We start from the raw sequence: 15808 nt of genomic DNA, 5'->3' as shown, positions 1-15808 counted from the left end.
ATAGAGCATAAAAAAAAAAAAAACATTTGTCAGCATACATGACGTCACCAAAACACACGACGTCATAGCGCTACAGTCTGCAGCGCAGGCATGAATATGCGTAAAGCCCCGTTCACACAGCCAGCGACTTTGTGGCTTGGTGTCGCTAGACTCTGTGATCTGTGTTGCTAGTGGGCATTCCTGCTGTTTGTCACTGTAACGTTATTGGAGGACTGCACGTCTGGCAATAACGTTTAAAAATTTGATCACGGATGAGACCTAATACTAGTTAAATTAAAATATAATTACAGTTTGACAAGGACTCAGTTCTCTTGTCTCTAAAATTTTACATTCAGCAGCGTAGAGTGTTTTCTAAAACGTGCAGCAGTGTTCAGTGCATTAAATCATTAACAAGATGATCGATTTATCATGAATGAATGAATCAAACTCACTCGGAATGCAGACCATTTCTGATACGCTTTTCCACGCGTCATTGTTTTATTATATACATGCATGTAGATACAGACAAATTATATAGAACAATAAAAATCCCTCACGACGCTGAAACTTCTCCTCCGTCTTGCATGCACTCGTCCCCAGTCTGCCAGGAGACAGATGACGTGAACTCTGCTGTCTTCGCTCTCATTGGCAGTCGCTCGTGAATGTCGCTCGTCATTTGCATAAAGTTGACATTTTCTCAACTTGTCTTGTCGCTCTCCACGGTGATCTCTGTCGCCAACGGCCATGGTAGCTCATGTCGCCGGAAGTCCCTGTGCTCTCATTGAAAATGAATAGGATCGTGTTGCCGTCTCGCACGATGTCGCTGGCAGTGTGAATGCAGCTTAAATCGAATTTTCGAATTTTAGCGACGCGTAGTATGACGTGAATTCTAACAGCAGCTATATAAGCTTCAACTCATCGATTTCTGATTGTTGGGTTGATTGCAAGACTTTTGGAGACAGACTTTTATGTGCGGAGAAAGTGATTTTTAAGGAGTCCGGACCATTTCTGTGAGGATAGTTTGGAGGATATTTGTGTTTGTAGTTTGGAGAGTATTTTTGAAGAGTTTTATTTCATTTATTTGTTTTTGTTTTAAAAAAGGTTGGAAGGGGTTCTTTTACTTTTGTTTTCTTCTTGTAAAGGAGAGATTTTTTATTTTTGAAAAATTAAAACACTTACCTCGTCTTTCACCAATGTGAGCCATCGAAAATATTTTTAATTTGTTTATTATTGGTATGTTATGGTATGATTTTGTACAATGTAATAATGAACAAATGTGTGCAAGTTAACCAATTTAACCTCAAATTGTCCCAGCTAAATAAGCACATATTGTACTCCTTAGATATATATATTGAAAAAAACGGCATGTCTTTAAAAGTGAAATATACACTAGTTCATATTTTACACTGTATTTTTATTTTTATCTTTTATTTCACTATTTAATTTTGCGCTACTTTTTCTTTGTAAACATTAAGTATTTGCACTAATGTTTTTGTACTTTACATTGCACACATTTTATACACAGCCTAACTGCCATTGCTTTGGCAATACAAATGTACAGTTTTTGTCATGCCAATAAAGCACACTTAAACTGAAATTGACAGAGAGAGATCAAGTGTGTGTGAATTACCTGAGTGTGTGTGTGTCTCTCAATGGTGTTCGACAGCTGCATCTCTACTAAATAGCGAAGCTGTAAATTTAACTGCTTCAAGAACAGTCACGTTACTACCTCGCTACTGGGAAATGTCATGCAGCTTTTCAGTTGCGAACTACATTATCGACAAGTTTCTATGCGCGTGTTTGTTCCCATCTGTGTGCTTGTGTGTCTGTACAGTATGTGTATGCGTGCAGAGAGAGGGAAAGAGCGGGAGAAAGAAAGCGTGCTTTCCATAGATAATAAAATGTAATTTAATTGGAAAAACATGTAAATTGTTTGTTATTTTTATCCTATTCTTTGTCATATATGTTTGCTTGGTCAGTGTCTTTGTGGGTTTTGGTTCTTTTGCCGTTGTAGTCTGTAAGGACCTGTGAAATAACTGAAATAATGTGTCAAAATGATATGGACCAACCAGAATCAAGCATTCAACAGCCCTGTGTTATAATGATGATGTCAAAAATAACAACAACAATGTAAAACTGTGTGAAATAGATTCTTAACTGCTGTTGCTCTTTCAACCTCAGGCCTCTCCAGATCCAGTGCAGCTTTCACCCAGATGGCTGGCCAGGAGGTTGGGTTTTGGTGACCACATTCAGAAACCACTGTCAAACCCAGCCATGGAGTCAAGAGCTGCCTGGCAATATCGCTCCCCTGCATTCTGAGTCGATTCAGAGGAAGAGGAAGCGGCAGAGCTCGGAGGATGAAGATCTCTCCACTTCATACGAGAGACCTGCCAAACGCTCTCATAAAGGTCAGGGTTATTCTTAAGACATTGCTGAATTATTACATGATTTGCCAGAGCATGAGGTTATTGTCAAAATTAGCAGGTGTCATTTAACTGTGGTTTATCTGTCTGCAGGTTGCCATCAAGTACGTCTCTAAAGATGAGGAGCACGAGGAGATGGAAGTTGAAAGTTCAGTCTTGAATCTTTTGTGGCTATTTGACGTCCTATTGGTTTGCAACTGCATTCAGCCCTCCGCCAATGATTAAAGAATGTCATGTCCTCCTCTGCCACTGCAGGATGGTCAGGGTCTGCTGCCGCTGGAGGTGGCATTGATGACCCGGGTCAATTCAACTCCTGCCTGTCCCAATGTCCTGCAGCTGGTGGAGTGGTTTGATCATCCTGGCCACTATGTCATGATCCTGGAACGCCCAGATCCTTACCAAGATCTCCACAGATTCTGTGAGGATAACGGCTGTCTAGATGAGAGCCAAGCCAAGAAGGTGCTGTTGCAGCTCAATAATGCCTTTAAACACTGCGAGAGCAGTGGGGTTTTCGACCGGGACGTCAAGCCACAAAACCTGCTCATTTGCACCGATTCACACGAGATCAAGCTGCTGGACTTTGGCTGCGGACACCTGCTGAAGCACTCGGAGTACAAATCATTTGCAGGTGGACGTTCTTTTACGTGGATATGTTTGTGTTCATCAAAAGGGAGTCTCTGTTTTGGACCTTTCCAGCTGATTTCTTCCTCTTCTCGGGTCTCTCAGGCACTTTTTCATATGCCCCTCTTGAGTGGTTTCGTTCCCACAGCTATCGTGCAGGACCAGCTACTGTTTGGTCACTGGGTGTGACGCTCTACAACCTCCTGAGCGGTTCTTTACCTTTCAAAAGCGCACAGAGGGTTCACAGACTGCAGCTCCCTAGTCACCTGTCTGCAGGCAAGAGATAGCAAACATTCAGTTGTTCGCGAAGAGGAGACAGAAATCGTGGCCAGAGCAAGGAGAAGTTCATGTTGTGTTATTGAAGTCAAGTACTGTGTTCTATGTAACAGATTGCCGTCAGTTGATTAGATGGTGTCTTAGAGCAGCAGAGGACGACCGTCCCAGCTTACAGGACATTGACCACCTGTTCAGTGTAACCAGGGATGCTGCTCAATCACATATTCCCCTTGATTGGTTAGTCTAGTCTGTTATACCTGTTTGTTTACATTCCCTGTTTTTGCAAGTTTTATTTCTGTTCTAGTTTTGCCCTACTACGGGTCTTTTGTTTTCCAGCCCTGTTGGCTGAAGTCTGGGCTTTTTGTTGTAAGACCTGTTTTGTGTTACTTTTTACAGTTTTGTCAATAACATTTAAAAAAAAACGTAATTGCTATTCTGTGCTTGGGTTCTGTCCGCAAAACCTGACACTATCTGTAGTGCCCTGTAGAAAAATTATTTGACAATTAACTTTTGCTTAAAATACTTTGCGCTTCAAATGCATACTTCACATGTGTGCCCTCAATTACAGAGAGATAGAAATTATCCTAAAGTCTGTCCTAAATATATGGTCACTTCTGCACAGCTTTCAAGATACAGGGGGTGGCTCTACTTACCCCATTCATTTTTCAGTAATCTGTTATTAGGTCAGATCCACTGCAACCATTTAAAGTACATATATTAATGTGTCATAATTTATTAGTTAACTTCATCCTTTCTCTATAGCTAAAACTCTCAGATATACAAAGTTCTGTCATGAAACTCTAAATGGCACAGGCTGAAAGGTCCTTAATCTACAAGCAATCACATCATTCTCTACATGGTGCAGCTGATTGGTTCCTGTTGCATCAGCAGCCAATGAGCCTGCTGCTCTACATTCAAATACTTGGTCAGTATTTGCTGTTGCAGTTTACAGCACGCATTCAGAAACCCTCCACTTTCCCCAGCTCCACCTGTATAGATTTGCTACTGTTAATTCACATATGCTATATTGTGCAGCAGCATGTCTTACATGCTCACAGCAGCGTGTCTGTGTACGTATTGGCAGTAGCAGCAGCAATAATCAACAGCAGCAGTGTAGCAGAACAATTCCGCCAAGACCAAATATATTAACATTGTCATGCCCATTATGATGCTAAACAGTATTCATGATAGAACTAAAGTTTGCTGGTACTTTATACATTCGTCCAGGGAATTTGTGTCATACATTTTGACACTTATGCCACACTTGATATTTCATACAGTTTTCATTTCAAATACATGGCCAGTAAGTGCTTTATCCTTCAGTAACAGTTCTTTTGAAGGATCCTTAGGCTGTTGATGGTGTCAATGCCTAAAGGGCCCAGCAGAGGGTATTTATAGACTGTATTCCAAACTACATTGGAGCCCATTGACTTTCATTGTATGGACAAAAAAACATTTGTTCAAAAGATCTTTTGATATCTTTTTTGAAGTCATACAGCTTTGGAACGACACAAGGGTAAGTAAATGAAATAATTTTTATTTTTGGGTGAACTATGTCTCTAAGAATCACCTCACAGTTTATTTCAAATGATGTAAAACTGAATTTTTATTTAAAATGAAAATAGTTTACATTCATCATACATCAAAAAGGCAATGCACTTTTTAACCCCCCTCCCAACCCCCCCCCCCCCCCAAGATAATTAATAAAGATTTAAAAACTTTTTCATCTTATTTGCACTAGTTACAGTTCACAAGATTTTATCTGTATTTATTCCATATTAGAGAGCTCTACTTTTAGAATGAATATAGTAATGTAGCCGAGGCAAAATATTCATTCAGTACATCAAATTAATTCATATTACTTGAAAACATCGCCTTTGATTTTTTTTAATTTAAATGCCGTGTTGTAAATATAACAGACACTTCACACTGCCAGTGAATATTTAACGAGAGTTGGTGACTTCTGGTGACATGAGTGACAGCGATCAACCAGTACACAGCGAGAGCACTTCTTGAGGGATCATCTTCGGGGTGTGTTTGGGGTCTTTAATGAGGCGATATTTCTTCAGTGTCAGCGCCACTTTATTAGGTGTTTACCTATAACTGTTATAAACACCATTTCTTTCTTTTAATGAACACAATTTCTTTTTCTATCTGAAGCAAATATGTTTGCACTAGTACTGACCAGTAAACATTCAGAACAATTTGTTCACAAATCAGACAACACTATTTTGGGTATAGTAGCACAATGTACTGGGCAGTTTTATAGCAGTTAATTCAATCACAGTCATAGGAGTTCAGAAATCATTATATTTCACATAATATATACTAACTGCAGAGACAGTCATAGTCTTAATAGTGATAGTATTTGTCTAACTGGGGCCCAGGTCAGGAAGCAGACAAACTGGTTAATGCGAACATCTGCTAGCTGCCTTGAGACGTCACACAGGTCGCATAAACTACAACACATAGAGACTGTATCAACTAGATATCATATAGAGACTGTGTCTGTTCCCCAAACTACCAAACACAAACCCCTCACTAAAGCATTTACAAAAAATCTGATTAAGGTGAAACTTATTAAATTATTACAGATCATAGTTTGGATGTGCTCTGTTTGACTGAAACCTGGCATAAACCGGATACATATATTAGTTTAAATGAATGTACTCCCCCAGGTTATTGTTATAAACATGAGCCTCGTCTGAAGGATCGAGGAGGAGGTGTTGCTACAGTGATATTTTTGGTGTTACTCAGAGGACAGGATATAAATGTAAATCTTTTGAACTAATAATGCTTAATGTGACACCGTCAGATATAGATACAGTATAAATAAAAAAAACTATGTCATCTTTTACCCTTGCTACAGTATATAGATCACTTGGGCCTTATTCTGATTCCCTTGATGACTTTTGCAAATTTTCTATCAGATTTAGTAGTTACTGTAGATAGAGCTTTAATTGTTGGTGACTTCAACATTCACATAGATAATGAAAATGACACATTGGGATCAGCATTTATTGATATTCTCAACTCTGCTGGAGTCAGACAATATGTGACAGGACCAGTTCATCACCATAATCATACACTAGATTTAATTCTGTCATATGGAGTTGATATTGATACTATAGAAATTCTGCCATCAGAGCGATGACATTTCAGATCATTACCTCGTCTCTTGTATGCTGCGATCAGCTAATGTTACTCAGTTCTACCTGAATGATAGTGTGGTGTAGATTATTCTTTCGACCACTAAAGATAGCTTCACTAATAAACTTCCAGATCTATCTCATACACTCCGTAAACCCCAAAGCCTAGAAGAACTTGATGAAATAACAGAAAATATAAATACAGTCATCTCTTGCACTCTTGATAGTGTCACCCCCCTTCGATTAAAGAAAATTAAAGAAAAAAGCCCCGCACCATGATACAATGATGACACTCATACTTTCAAGAGAGCAGCTCGGAAAATGGAGTGCAAGTGGAAGAATACAAAATTAGAGGTATTTCGCGGTGCATGAAGGATAGTGTCTGTAGCTACAGACAGGCACTAAAAGCTGCCAAGTAGCATATTTTAGCAAACTCATAGAAAATAACCACAACAATCCTAGGTGTTTATTCAGTACTGTGGCTAAATTGGTTAGGAATAAAGCCTCAACAGAACCTGATATTATGTTGCAGCACAAGAGTAATATTAAAATATTAAAAGAGATAAAATTGAAATAATCAGAAATAAAATTGGAATTATGCAATCATCTGTCACAGTACCTCAGAAAACAGTGTCTCATAATTTTCCTCACGTGCAACTTCAATCCTTTGCTGTCATAGGTCATGAAGAGCTAACAAAACTTATCAAAACATCAAAAGCCACAGCATGTATGTTAGATCCAATACCAACCAAGCTCTTAAAAGAGGTATTCCCTGTAATCTTAGAACCTCTTCTTAATATTATTGACTCCTTGCTTGTGTTAGGGAGACTATTCCATAATTTAGGAGCCAAATATGAAAAGGATCTACCTCCTTTTGTGGATTTTGATATTCTAGGAACTATTAACAGGCCAGAATTGTGTGATCATAATGAACGTGATGGAATATAGCGTGGTAGAAGGTCACTTAAGTATTGCGGAGCTAGACCATTTAAAGCTTTGTTCGTAGTTAACAGAATTTTAAAATTAATACGAAATTTAACAGGTAGCCAATGTAACGATGATAAAATGGGGCTAACATGATCATATTTCTTGGTTCAGCACTCTGGCTGCTGCATTTTGAACCAATTGAAGTTTATTTATTGATCTTGCTGGACATCCTCCCAGTAATGCATTACAATAATCTAGTCTTGAGGTCATGAACGCATGAATTAGTTTTTCGGCATCAGCAACAGAGAGCATGTGTCGTAACTTAGCAATATTTCTTAGGTGGAAAAATGCTGTTCTACAAACATAGGTGTTATATTTGATACCAATCTATCCTTTGAAAATCAAATTACCAAAGTTCTTCACTGTTGAAGACAATGTAACAGTACATCCATCGAGAGTCAAATTATATTTTAGCAGCTTAATTTTAGAGGTTTTTGGTCCAATAATTAGTACCTCTGTTTTGTCAGAATTGAGTAGAAGGAAATTTCTGACCATCCAATCTTTTATTTCATTGATACCCAACTTTATATTTCTTCAAAACCTGATGAGATTTCACAATTCTCCAAATTAGCAGAGTGTATCGTCGGCATAACAGTGGAAACTTATTCCACGATTCCTGATAATATCTCCCAGGGGAAGCATATACAAGAAGAAAAGCAGAGGCCCTAAAACTGATCCCTGTGGCACTCCATACTTTACTTTTGTTTGTTTTGTCAAGTCCTCATTTACATAGACAAAGTGGTAGCAGTCTGCTAAATAGGACCTAAACCATGCTAATGCCTATTCAAGAGAATGTCGTGATCTATCATGTCGAAGGCAGCACTAAGATCTAAAAGCACTAGAAGAGAAATGCAGCCGCGATCAGATGATAAGAGCAAGTCATTTGTAACTCTGATAAGTACAGTCTCTGTACTGTGATGAGGCCTAAATCCTGACTGAAATTGTTCATATATACTATTTCTCTGTAGAAATGAAAAGGTAGTATCCTCCCAAATATGTTCTAGTATTTCCGACATAAACGGGAGATTTGAAATCGGTCTATAATTGGCCAGTTCTCCAGGATCAAGTTGTGGCTTCTTAATAAGCAGTTTGATCACTGCCATTCAAAGTTTCTAAGGATAGAAAGGTCATGGCTAAAAGTACATTTCCAAGGCACTTCAATTTCCAATAGACAAAGCTGGCAGCACCATTCATAAATTTTTTAAATATGGTACAACAGCAACCTTCTTGGGGTGTGGAAGAAAGCAAAACTTCACCAAGGGAAATGTTGACTCCAGTTGACTGAATATTCAAGAAGTAATTAGGAAAGACCTGTGGAGTCCTGGAAGAAGGTTTTATAGATGTATGACACTAAACTGAAAATGAGTTTCAGGCTCAATGGTCAGCAGTACGTCTGGAGTAAGATGACAAGGTGATGACAAGAACAACACCATCTCCACAGTCAAGCATGGAGGTGGGTCAGTCCTGTTATGGGGTGTTTTGCGGCTGCAGGAAATGGCTATCCTGACTTTGTGATTGACACCATGGATTCTTTCAGGTATCAGGCCATTTTGGCATGAAAAATGTGATGCCTTCAGTGTGTAAATTGAAGCTCGGTGATCACTGGACATTCCAGCAAGACAAGAACACCAAGGATACATCCAAGTTGTCCAAAATCTGGTTCAGGGATAGGTCGTGGAATGTCCTTAAATGGCCCTTTCAGTCCATCATTAAAATCCCATTGCAAACCTTTGTTGGGATTTCAAGGAAGCAGTGGCAGCACAGAAACCAAAGAATGTCAATGAGCTGGAAGCTTTTGCTCATGAGAAATGTGTAAAAATTCTAATAGAGAGGTGTCCAAAGCCTGAGAACACTTACCTGAATCATTTATTTGCTGTTATTAAAGATAAAGGATGCACCACAAAAATATTCAACCCCCAAAGTCAATCATTTGACATGACATTTGTGGAGAGAAAATTTGGGTAAACTGAACTCTTTGTTCTCAAAATCACTCAAATGTGTATTAAAAACTTACTTTGACTGTTTACTGAGGTTTTAGTAGATGTGTTTTAATTCACATCACCAGAATGTATTGCTGGTCAGAGGGTTGAATCATTTTGATTGCAACTGTACTTCATGTCATTTCTGAAACTTATATGTCATGTATTTAAATATATTTTAAATATGCTTGAAATTACACATTTGTAATTATGAAGTTGCAATTTAGCATAAGTAAGGGATAACCCATGGCTAGCTGTGCATTATACTATTTTAATGCATGACGTGGAGGCAAATTACCACCAGATGCAAAGCCTCCACGTGCATTAAAATCGTGTAATGCACACCTGGCCATGGATTATCCCACTTATACCATGGTCATTTGCTAGCATTGACAAGTTAAAGCTGTTGATGTTTGCAGTGCAAAATTTGACTGGACGGGATAAAATGACGGAGTGTCTATTTACACAAAGTGCTAATAGCCCGCCTTGTTGGCAGAGGATATTTACACAAACTCAGCCCACCGTCTGATTGGGCCAGACAAAATTACAAAAGAAATCTATATGATAACAGGATCAGTGGATGCAACCAACCAGAGTTCGAATCTGCCATTTTCCAAACTCATTCTTCTCCCTTTTCCCATTGCATATCAGCTCAGAGAGGAGTTTATTTTAAATAAAAATTAAGAAAATATTTGAAAAGTGGAAATAAAGTGTCTAACGGGCTCTTAATAGCGGGAATAAAGTGTTAAACGGGTAGGGTTAGGGGTAGGTGTAGGGGTGGGACAAGTAATGTCTCATTAAAGCAGCATCCATTTATGATTTTAATAAATATAATCATATACACTGAATATTGTCACATTTGGTTGCTGTTTATTGGACTTATTAGTATGTACTTGTTTTGCCTGTGTTATTTTCCTGTTTCCTTTGTTCCCTATTTTCCCGCTTCTCATTTGTCTCCATGGTTTCCGATTAGATTCACCTGCCCCTCCTCGTTATTCTCTGTGTATATAAGCCCTCAGTTTCCTCAGTTTGTTTTTCGGTGTCGTCAATGTTGAGTTGGTTTGCTTTATTCCTGCGGTCCCTTGTTCTCCTGTGCACCTGCATATGTTTTTGTTTTGTTCTCCTGTGCGCCTGCATATGTTTTTGTTTTGTTCATTGTTAAATAAAAGTGACTGCTATATAAATAGATCCTGCCTCAACTCTCCCTCGCTGCAACCCAACCATGACAAATATGGTGTTATTATTGCATACTGTTTTATAATATACTACAATACACAGAGGTGCAAATATTTTCTGCCAATATTTGCACTAAGGGCAAATAGCATTTAACTACTATTTATACTAAGGGTAAATAGTAGTTAGATAGTATTTACACTGTGAAAATAGCAGTATATTTTTCTTTACACTAAGTGTAAATAGCATTTAACGTTATTTGCACTGTGTAAATAGCAACAAAAAGTATTTTCTTTGCACTAAGTGTAGTGTAAATAGCATCTATAGTACTTTACATGTGCTTTAGTATGTTAGTCAACACATCAAAATAAGTGTACAACAAAAGGTTGTTAAAACATAATTAAAAGTGCACGTTTTTTAAAAAAAGTGTATTTACATGAGTTAAGAAACAGTCAGGAAAGTGTACTCTCTTTGAGTACACTTAAGTGGCCTTTTATTTCATTAATATTATATTATCTGCAAGTACAGTTTTTCTTTTGAGATTTGAAGTACACTACAAGTGCATATTCAATACAATTAAGCACACTTCTTTTAGTGGCTTAGCCAACTTAGTAAATCTTTTCGAACAAAATCACTGTCAAAATGACCTGCATTATCAGTAGCTTTATTGCTATTTGCTCTCATCAGGGTTGAATTGAGGTCAGAGACACAAACGCTCCAAAGTGCAGACATTTAAAGAAAAGTTCACACAAGTTCTGTTCTTCATGCAATTCTTTTCCAAACAACAGCAGTTTATAGTGACGTGTGTCAAGCTGTTAGAAGGACAAAAACACCATGCATTTATCATAAATGTAGTCCATATGATCTGCATGCTACATTCCAATACTTGTGAAGATTTTTAGTTAATAAAAACGTTTGCTGCGTTCCCCACTGAAAACTTATAATATTCCATGTTCCATTTGCATCTCTGTTCAGGCTCCAAAACAGTGTGCTAAGGCAGTATGTCAGGATAGGACACCACTGATTGCAAATGCTATTGCTTTTTGCAATTGTTTAAATATGCATAATGAAGAATGACATTTGAAGGCTGCAGCAGAGGGGAAGATTTTTTGTGAATAATGACTTAAATTTCAGTTTGTTCCTCTACTATATGTGTTCAGAATTCTTGGAATATAGTGCAGGAGTCAATAGGCTACTTTTATGGTAATTTTATGTTTTTTTTTTTTTTTTAACTTGACAGACGTGGTTACTATGAACTGTTATTGTACAGAAAAAAGAGCTCCCTGAAGAATCTTCCTTTTCTGTTCAACAGAAAATTCAGCATGCAGGTTTTGAACTTAAATATAGAATAGTTCACTCAAAAAAACAAACAAACAAACAAACAAACAAAAAAAAAACAGCATTACTAAGCATCTCATTGCTATTTGCTCTCATGAGGGTTGAAATGAGGTCAGAGACCCAGACGCTCCAAACTCCAAACCAAAAAACAGCTCTGTTATGTGTGACTGAAATGTGAGTGAATGGCCCACTTGCTAAACCAGTCATGTCTCTTCAACACTCGCTGGGTTACAAACCTGGGTCCAGCAGAGAAGGGCATAAAAGCATGACCTCTTAGCAAAGTTCTCAGGCAGAAATCTCAATGGATTAAATACCTGTGGACAACACAGTATTTAAAATACATTTACAGACTTTTAAAATAGGTCAAAAGTTTTGAAACACTTGACTGAAATGTTTCTCTTGATCTTAAAAATCTTCTGATCTGAAGGCGTATGCTTAAATGTTTGAAATTAGTTTTGTAGACAAAAATATAATTGTGCCACCATATTAATTTATTTCATTATAAAACTAAAATTTAATAAAAAAAAATAAAAAAAACGTTTTTGAAATTGATGACTTGGACCAAATAATAAATAAAAGCAGCCAATAAGTGCCCAACATAGATGGGAACTCCTTCAGTACTGTTTAAAAGCATCCCAGGGTGATACCTCAAGAAGTTGGTTGAGAAAATGTCAAGAGTACATGTCTGCAAATTCTAGGCAAAGGATGACTATTTTGAAGATGCTAAAATATAACACAGTTTTGATTTATTTTGGATTTTGTTTAGTCACAACATAATTCCCATAGTTCCATTTCTGTTATTCCATAGTTTTGATGACTTTATTATTTTTTTTTTTCACATTTTAGAATAATAGTAAAGGTTGGGTTAGAGTGGAACCCTCTGCTCTCCCCTGAACCCTCGCGGCTTGATGATTGGTTTCTGGGCTCGCGGTGCCGCTCAAAGCAGCCACGCCCCGCTCCAGTGCCATTCTTCCCGGAAGTGCATGAGGAGCTGACGAAGTCATGGGAGGCACCTTTTACTGCCCGGCCCCGACTCCGCAGTTCCCCCGCTCTCACTACCCTCGATGGCGGGGCGGCCAGGGGCTATACGGCAATTCCCCCTGTGGATAAGGCGCTCACGGTGCACCTATGCCCGCAGAGCGCCGCCACCTGGCGCAGACACCCTAAGCTCCCGTCCAAGCCCTGTAGGCTCACGTCGTCGCTGATGGCTAAAGCCTACAGTGCTGCTGGACAAGCCGCCTCTGCCCTGCACGCCATGGCTCTCCTGCAGGTCCACCAAACCAAGGCACTGAAAGAACTGCACGAGGATAGTTCCGCCCCAGATTTGATGCAGGAACTGCGCTCGGCAACTGACCTCGCTCTCTGAGCGACGAAGGTCACGGCGTGGTCTCTCGGGTGGACGATGTCCACACTAGTGGTCCAGGAGCGCCACCTTTGACTCAACCTGGTCGAGATGGGCGAGGCCGACAAGACACGGTTCCTTGCTGCCCCCATTTCCCAGACGGACCTATTCGGCGACACCGTCGAGGCCCACCACAGGAAGCCGACACCACCCGTCTCGCAGCCGGCGCCGAAGAACCCACGGAGGTCCTCGAAGCACCCCTGAGACGGGCGACCCAGCGATGAAGGAACCCACTCACGTGGAGCTGGTAAGAAGACCACTCCACCCCCCGGTGGAGGGCCAGGTGGAAAATCTTTTGTTGCATTTTTGTTTGATTTTGCCGCATGCCCAAGTGGCTGCGGTACCCAACAGTTCAGCAAAAAAGCGGCTTCCTTCCTCCCTGGGTCACATACCCGGTGTGTATGATCGTCACCACGACTATCATCCACGGGCTTTTTCTTGCAGGATTGGCGCTCCAGCGGTGGCCATTCCACCCAAGCGCCCAGCTGTGGCACACAGCTGCCCCCGATGCGGCAATCTCCACGGGTTACGAAGACAAGCCTCTTCCTCCCCTGTCCCAGGCTGTTCCGGGGGTGGTCACAAGGAGCCAGGTAAGTGCTTCGATGTCCCTAGACTCAGCACGGCCACGATGTGGTGTGGCACCTCGCGCACCACCCCGCCATGAGGCCCCACCTGCCGGTACGTCCGATGACGTTGTCCCCTTGGTCCCCCTCACGTGGAACTTGGACACGTGGCTCGCGCTTTCCAATCCGTCGCGATGGCGGATCCGGACTGTCCGGACTACGCGATTCAGTTCGCCAGGTACCCGCCCAGGTTCAGCGGTATTCACTTCACCTTGGTCAAGGGCAAAAACGCTGCCACCCTGCACGCGGAGATCGCTACCCGCCTACGGAAGGACGCGATAGAACCTGTCCCTCCAGCCGAGATGAAGAAAGGGTTTTACAGCCCCTACTTCATCGTGCCGAAAAAAGGCAGTGGATTAAGGCCAATCTTGGACCTGTGAGTACTGAACCGGGCTTTACACAGACTCCCGTTCAAGATGCTGACGCAAAAATGCATTCTGGCGAGCGTCCAGCATCAAGATCGGTTTGGGGCGGTAGACCTGAAGGATGCGTACTTCCACGTCTCGATCCTTCCTCGACACAGACCCTTCCTGCGGTTTGCGTTCGAGGGTCAGGTGTATCAGTACAAAGTCCTTCCTTTCGGCCTGTCCCTGTCTCCTCGCGTCTTTACGAAGAGCGCAGAGGCTGCCCTTGCCCCGTTAAGGGAGGTGGGTATTCGTATTCTCAACTATGTCGACTACTGACTAATCCTAGCTCACTCTCGAGACATGTTGTGTGCACACAGGGACCTGGTGCTCTCACAACTCAGCCGACTAGGGCTTCGGGTCAACTGGGAAAAGAACAAGCTCCTCCCGGTTCAGAGCATCTCTTTTCTCGGATTGGAGTTGGACTCAGTCTCCTTGACGGCGCGCCTTACGAACGAGCGTGCCCAGTCGGTGCTGGCCTGTTTGAAGGTGTTCAAACAGAGAACAGCGGTTCCACTGAAACTTTTTCAGAGGTTCTTGGGGCATATGGCGTCCTCGGCGGTGGCCACCCTGCTTGGGTTGATGCATATGAGGCCACTTCAGCACTGGCTCCAGACTCGAGTCCCGAGATGGTCATGACGCCACGGGAGACATCGCGTGGCCATCATGCCGGTCTGTCACCATCTTTTCAGCCCTTGGACCGACTTCTCGTTTCTACGAGCAGGTGTTCCTTTAGAACTGGTCTCCAGGCACGTCATGGTCATGACAGGCACCTCCAAGACGGGCTGGGGCACTGTTTACAACGGGCACGCAGCCGCCGGCCTCTGGATGGGCCCGTGACTGCACTGGCACATCAACTGCCTCGAGTTGTTGACAATTCTGCACGCCTTGCGGAGGTTCCAGCCGTTGATCCAGGGCAAGCACATGTTAGTTCGGACAGACAGCATGGCAACGGTAGCATATGTCAACCGCCAAGGCGGTCTGTGCTCTCATTGTATGCCACAACTCGCCCGCCGTCTCCTCCTCTGGAGTCAGCAGCACTTCAAGTCGCTGCTAGCCACTCACACCCCGGGCAACCTCAACACTACAGTGGACGTGCTGTCAAGGCAGGTTACCCTCAGGGGAGAGTGGAGACTCCACCCTCAGGTGGTCCAGCTGATTTGGAGTCGATTCGGATGGGCACAGGTGGACCTGTTCGCCTCCCAAGAATCCTGCCATTGCCCGCTCTGGTATGCCCTCACCGAGGCTCCCCTCAGCATAGACGCGCTGGCCCCCTGGCCTACGCAAATATGCGTTTCCCCCAGTGAGCCTGCTTGCACAGACCCTGTGCAAGGTCAGGGAGGACGAGGAGCAGGTTGTCCTGGTAGCACCCTACTGGCCCACCCAGACGTGGTTCTCGGTCCTCACGCTCCTCGCGACAGCTCCCCCCATGCGAATTCCCCTGAGGAAGGACC

At 41.8% G+C, this 15808-nt stretch overlaps 1 protein-coding gene across 1 annotated transcript; it reads left to right on the top strand.

Annotated features, from left to right (window-relative positions):
- The first annotated feature begins 796 nt into the window (after window positions 1–796).
- On the top strand, window positions 797–3714 carry LOC127421794 (serine/threonine-protein kinase pim-3-like). Its single transcript, XM_051664922.1, has 7 exons — window positions 797–810; window positions 2161–2387; window positions 2479–2555; window positions 2658–3030; window positions 3129–3299; window positions 3413–3536; window positions 3696–3714. Exons 1-7 carry the CDS (start codon window positions 797–799, stop codon window positions 3712–3714), a joined length of 1005 nt encoding a protein of 334 aa, XP_051520882.1.
- The last annotated feature ends 12094 nt before the right edge of the window (window positions 3715–15808 follow it).

This window comes from Myxocyprinus asiaticus, chromosome 31 (assembly GCF_019703515.2).
Source record: "Myxocyprinus asiaticus isolate MX2 ecotype Aquarium Trade chromosome 31, UBuf_Myxa_2, whole genome shotgun sequence".
Classification (NCBI taxonomy): domain Eukaryota; kingdom Metazoa; phylum Chordata; class Actinopteri; order Cypriniformes; family Catostomidae; genus Myxocyprinus; species Myxocyprinus asiaticus.
The sequence above is the reverse complement of the archived record's forward strand: the minus strand, read 5'-3'. Positions and strand labels throughout refer to the sequence as shown.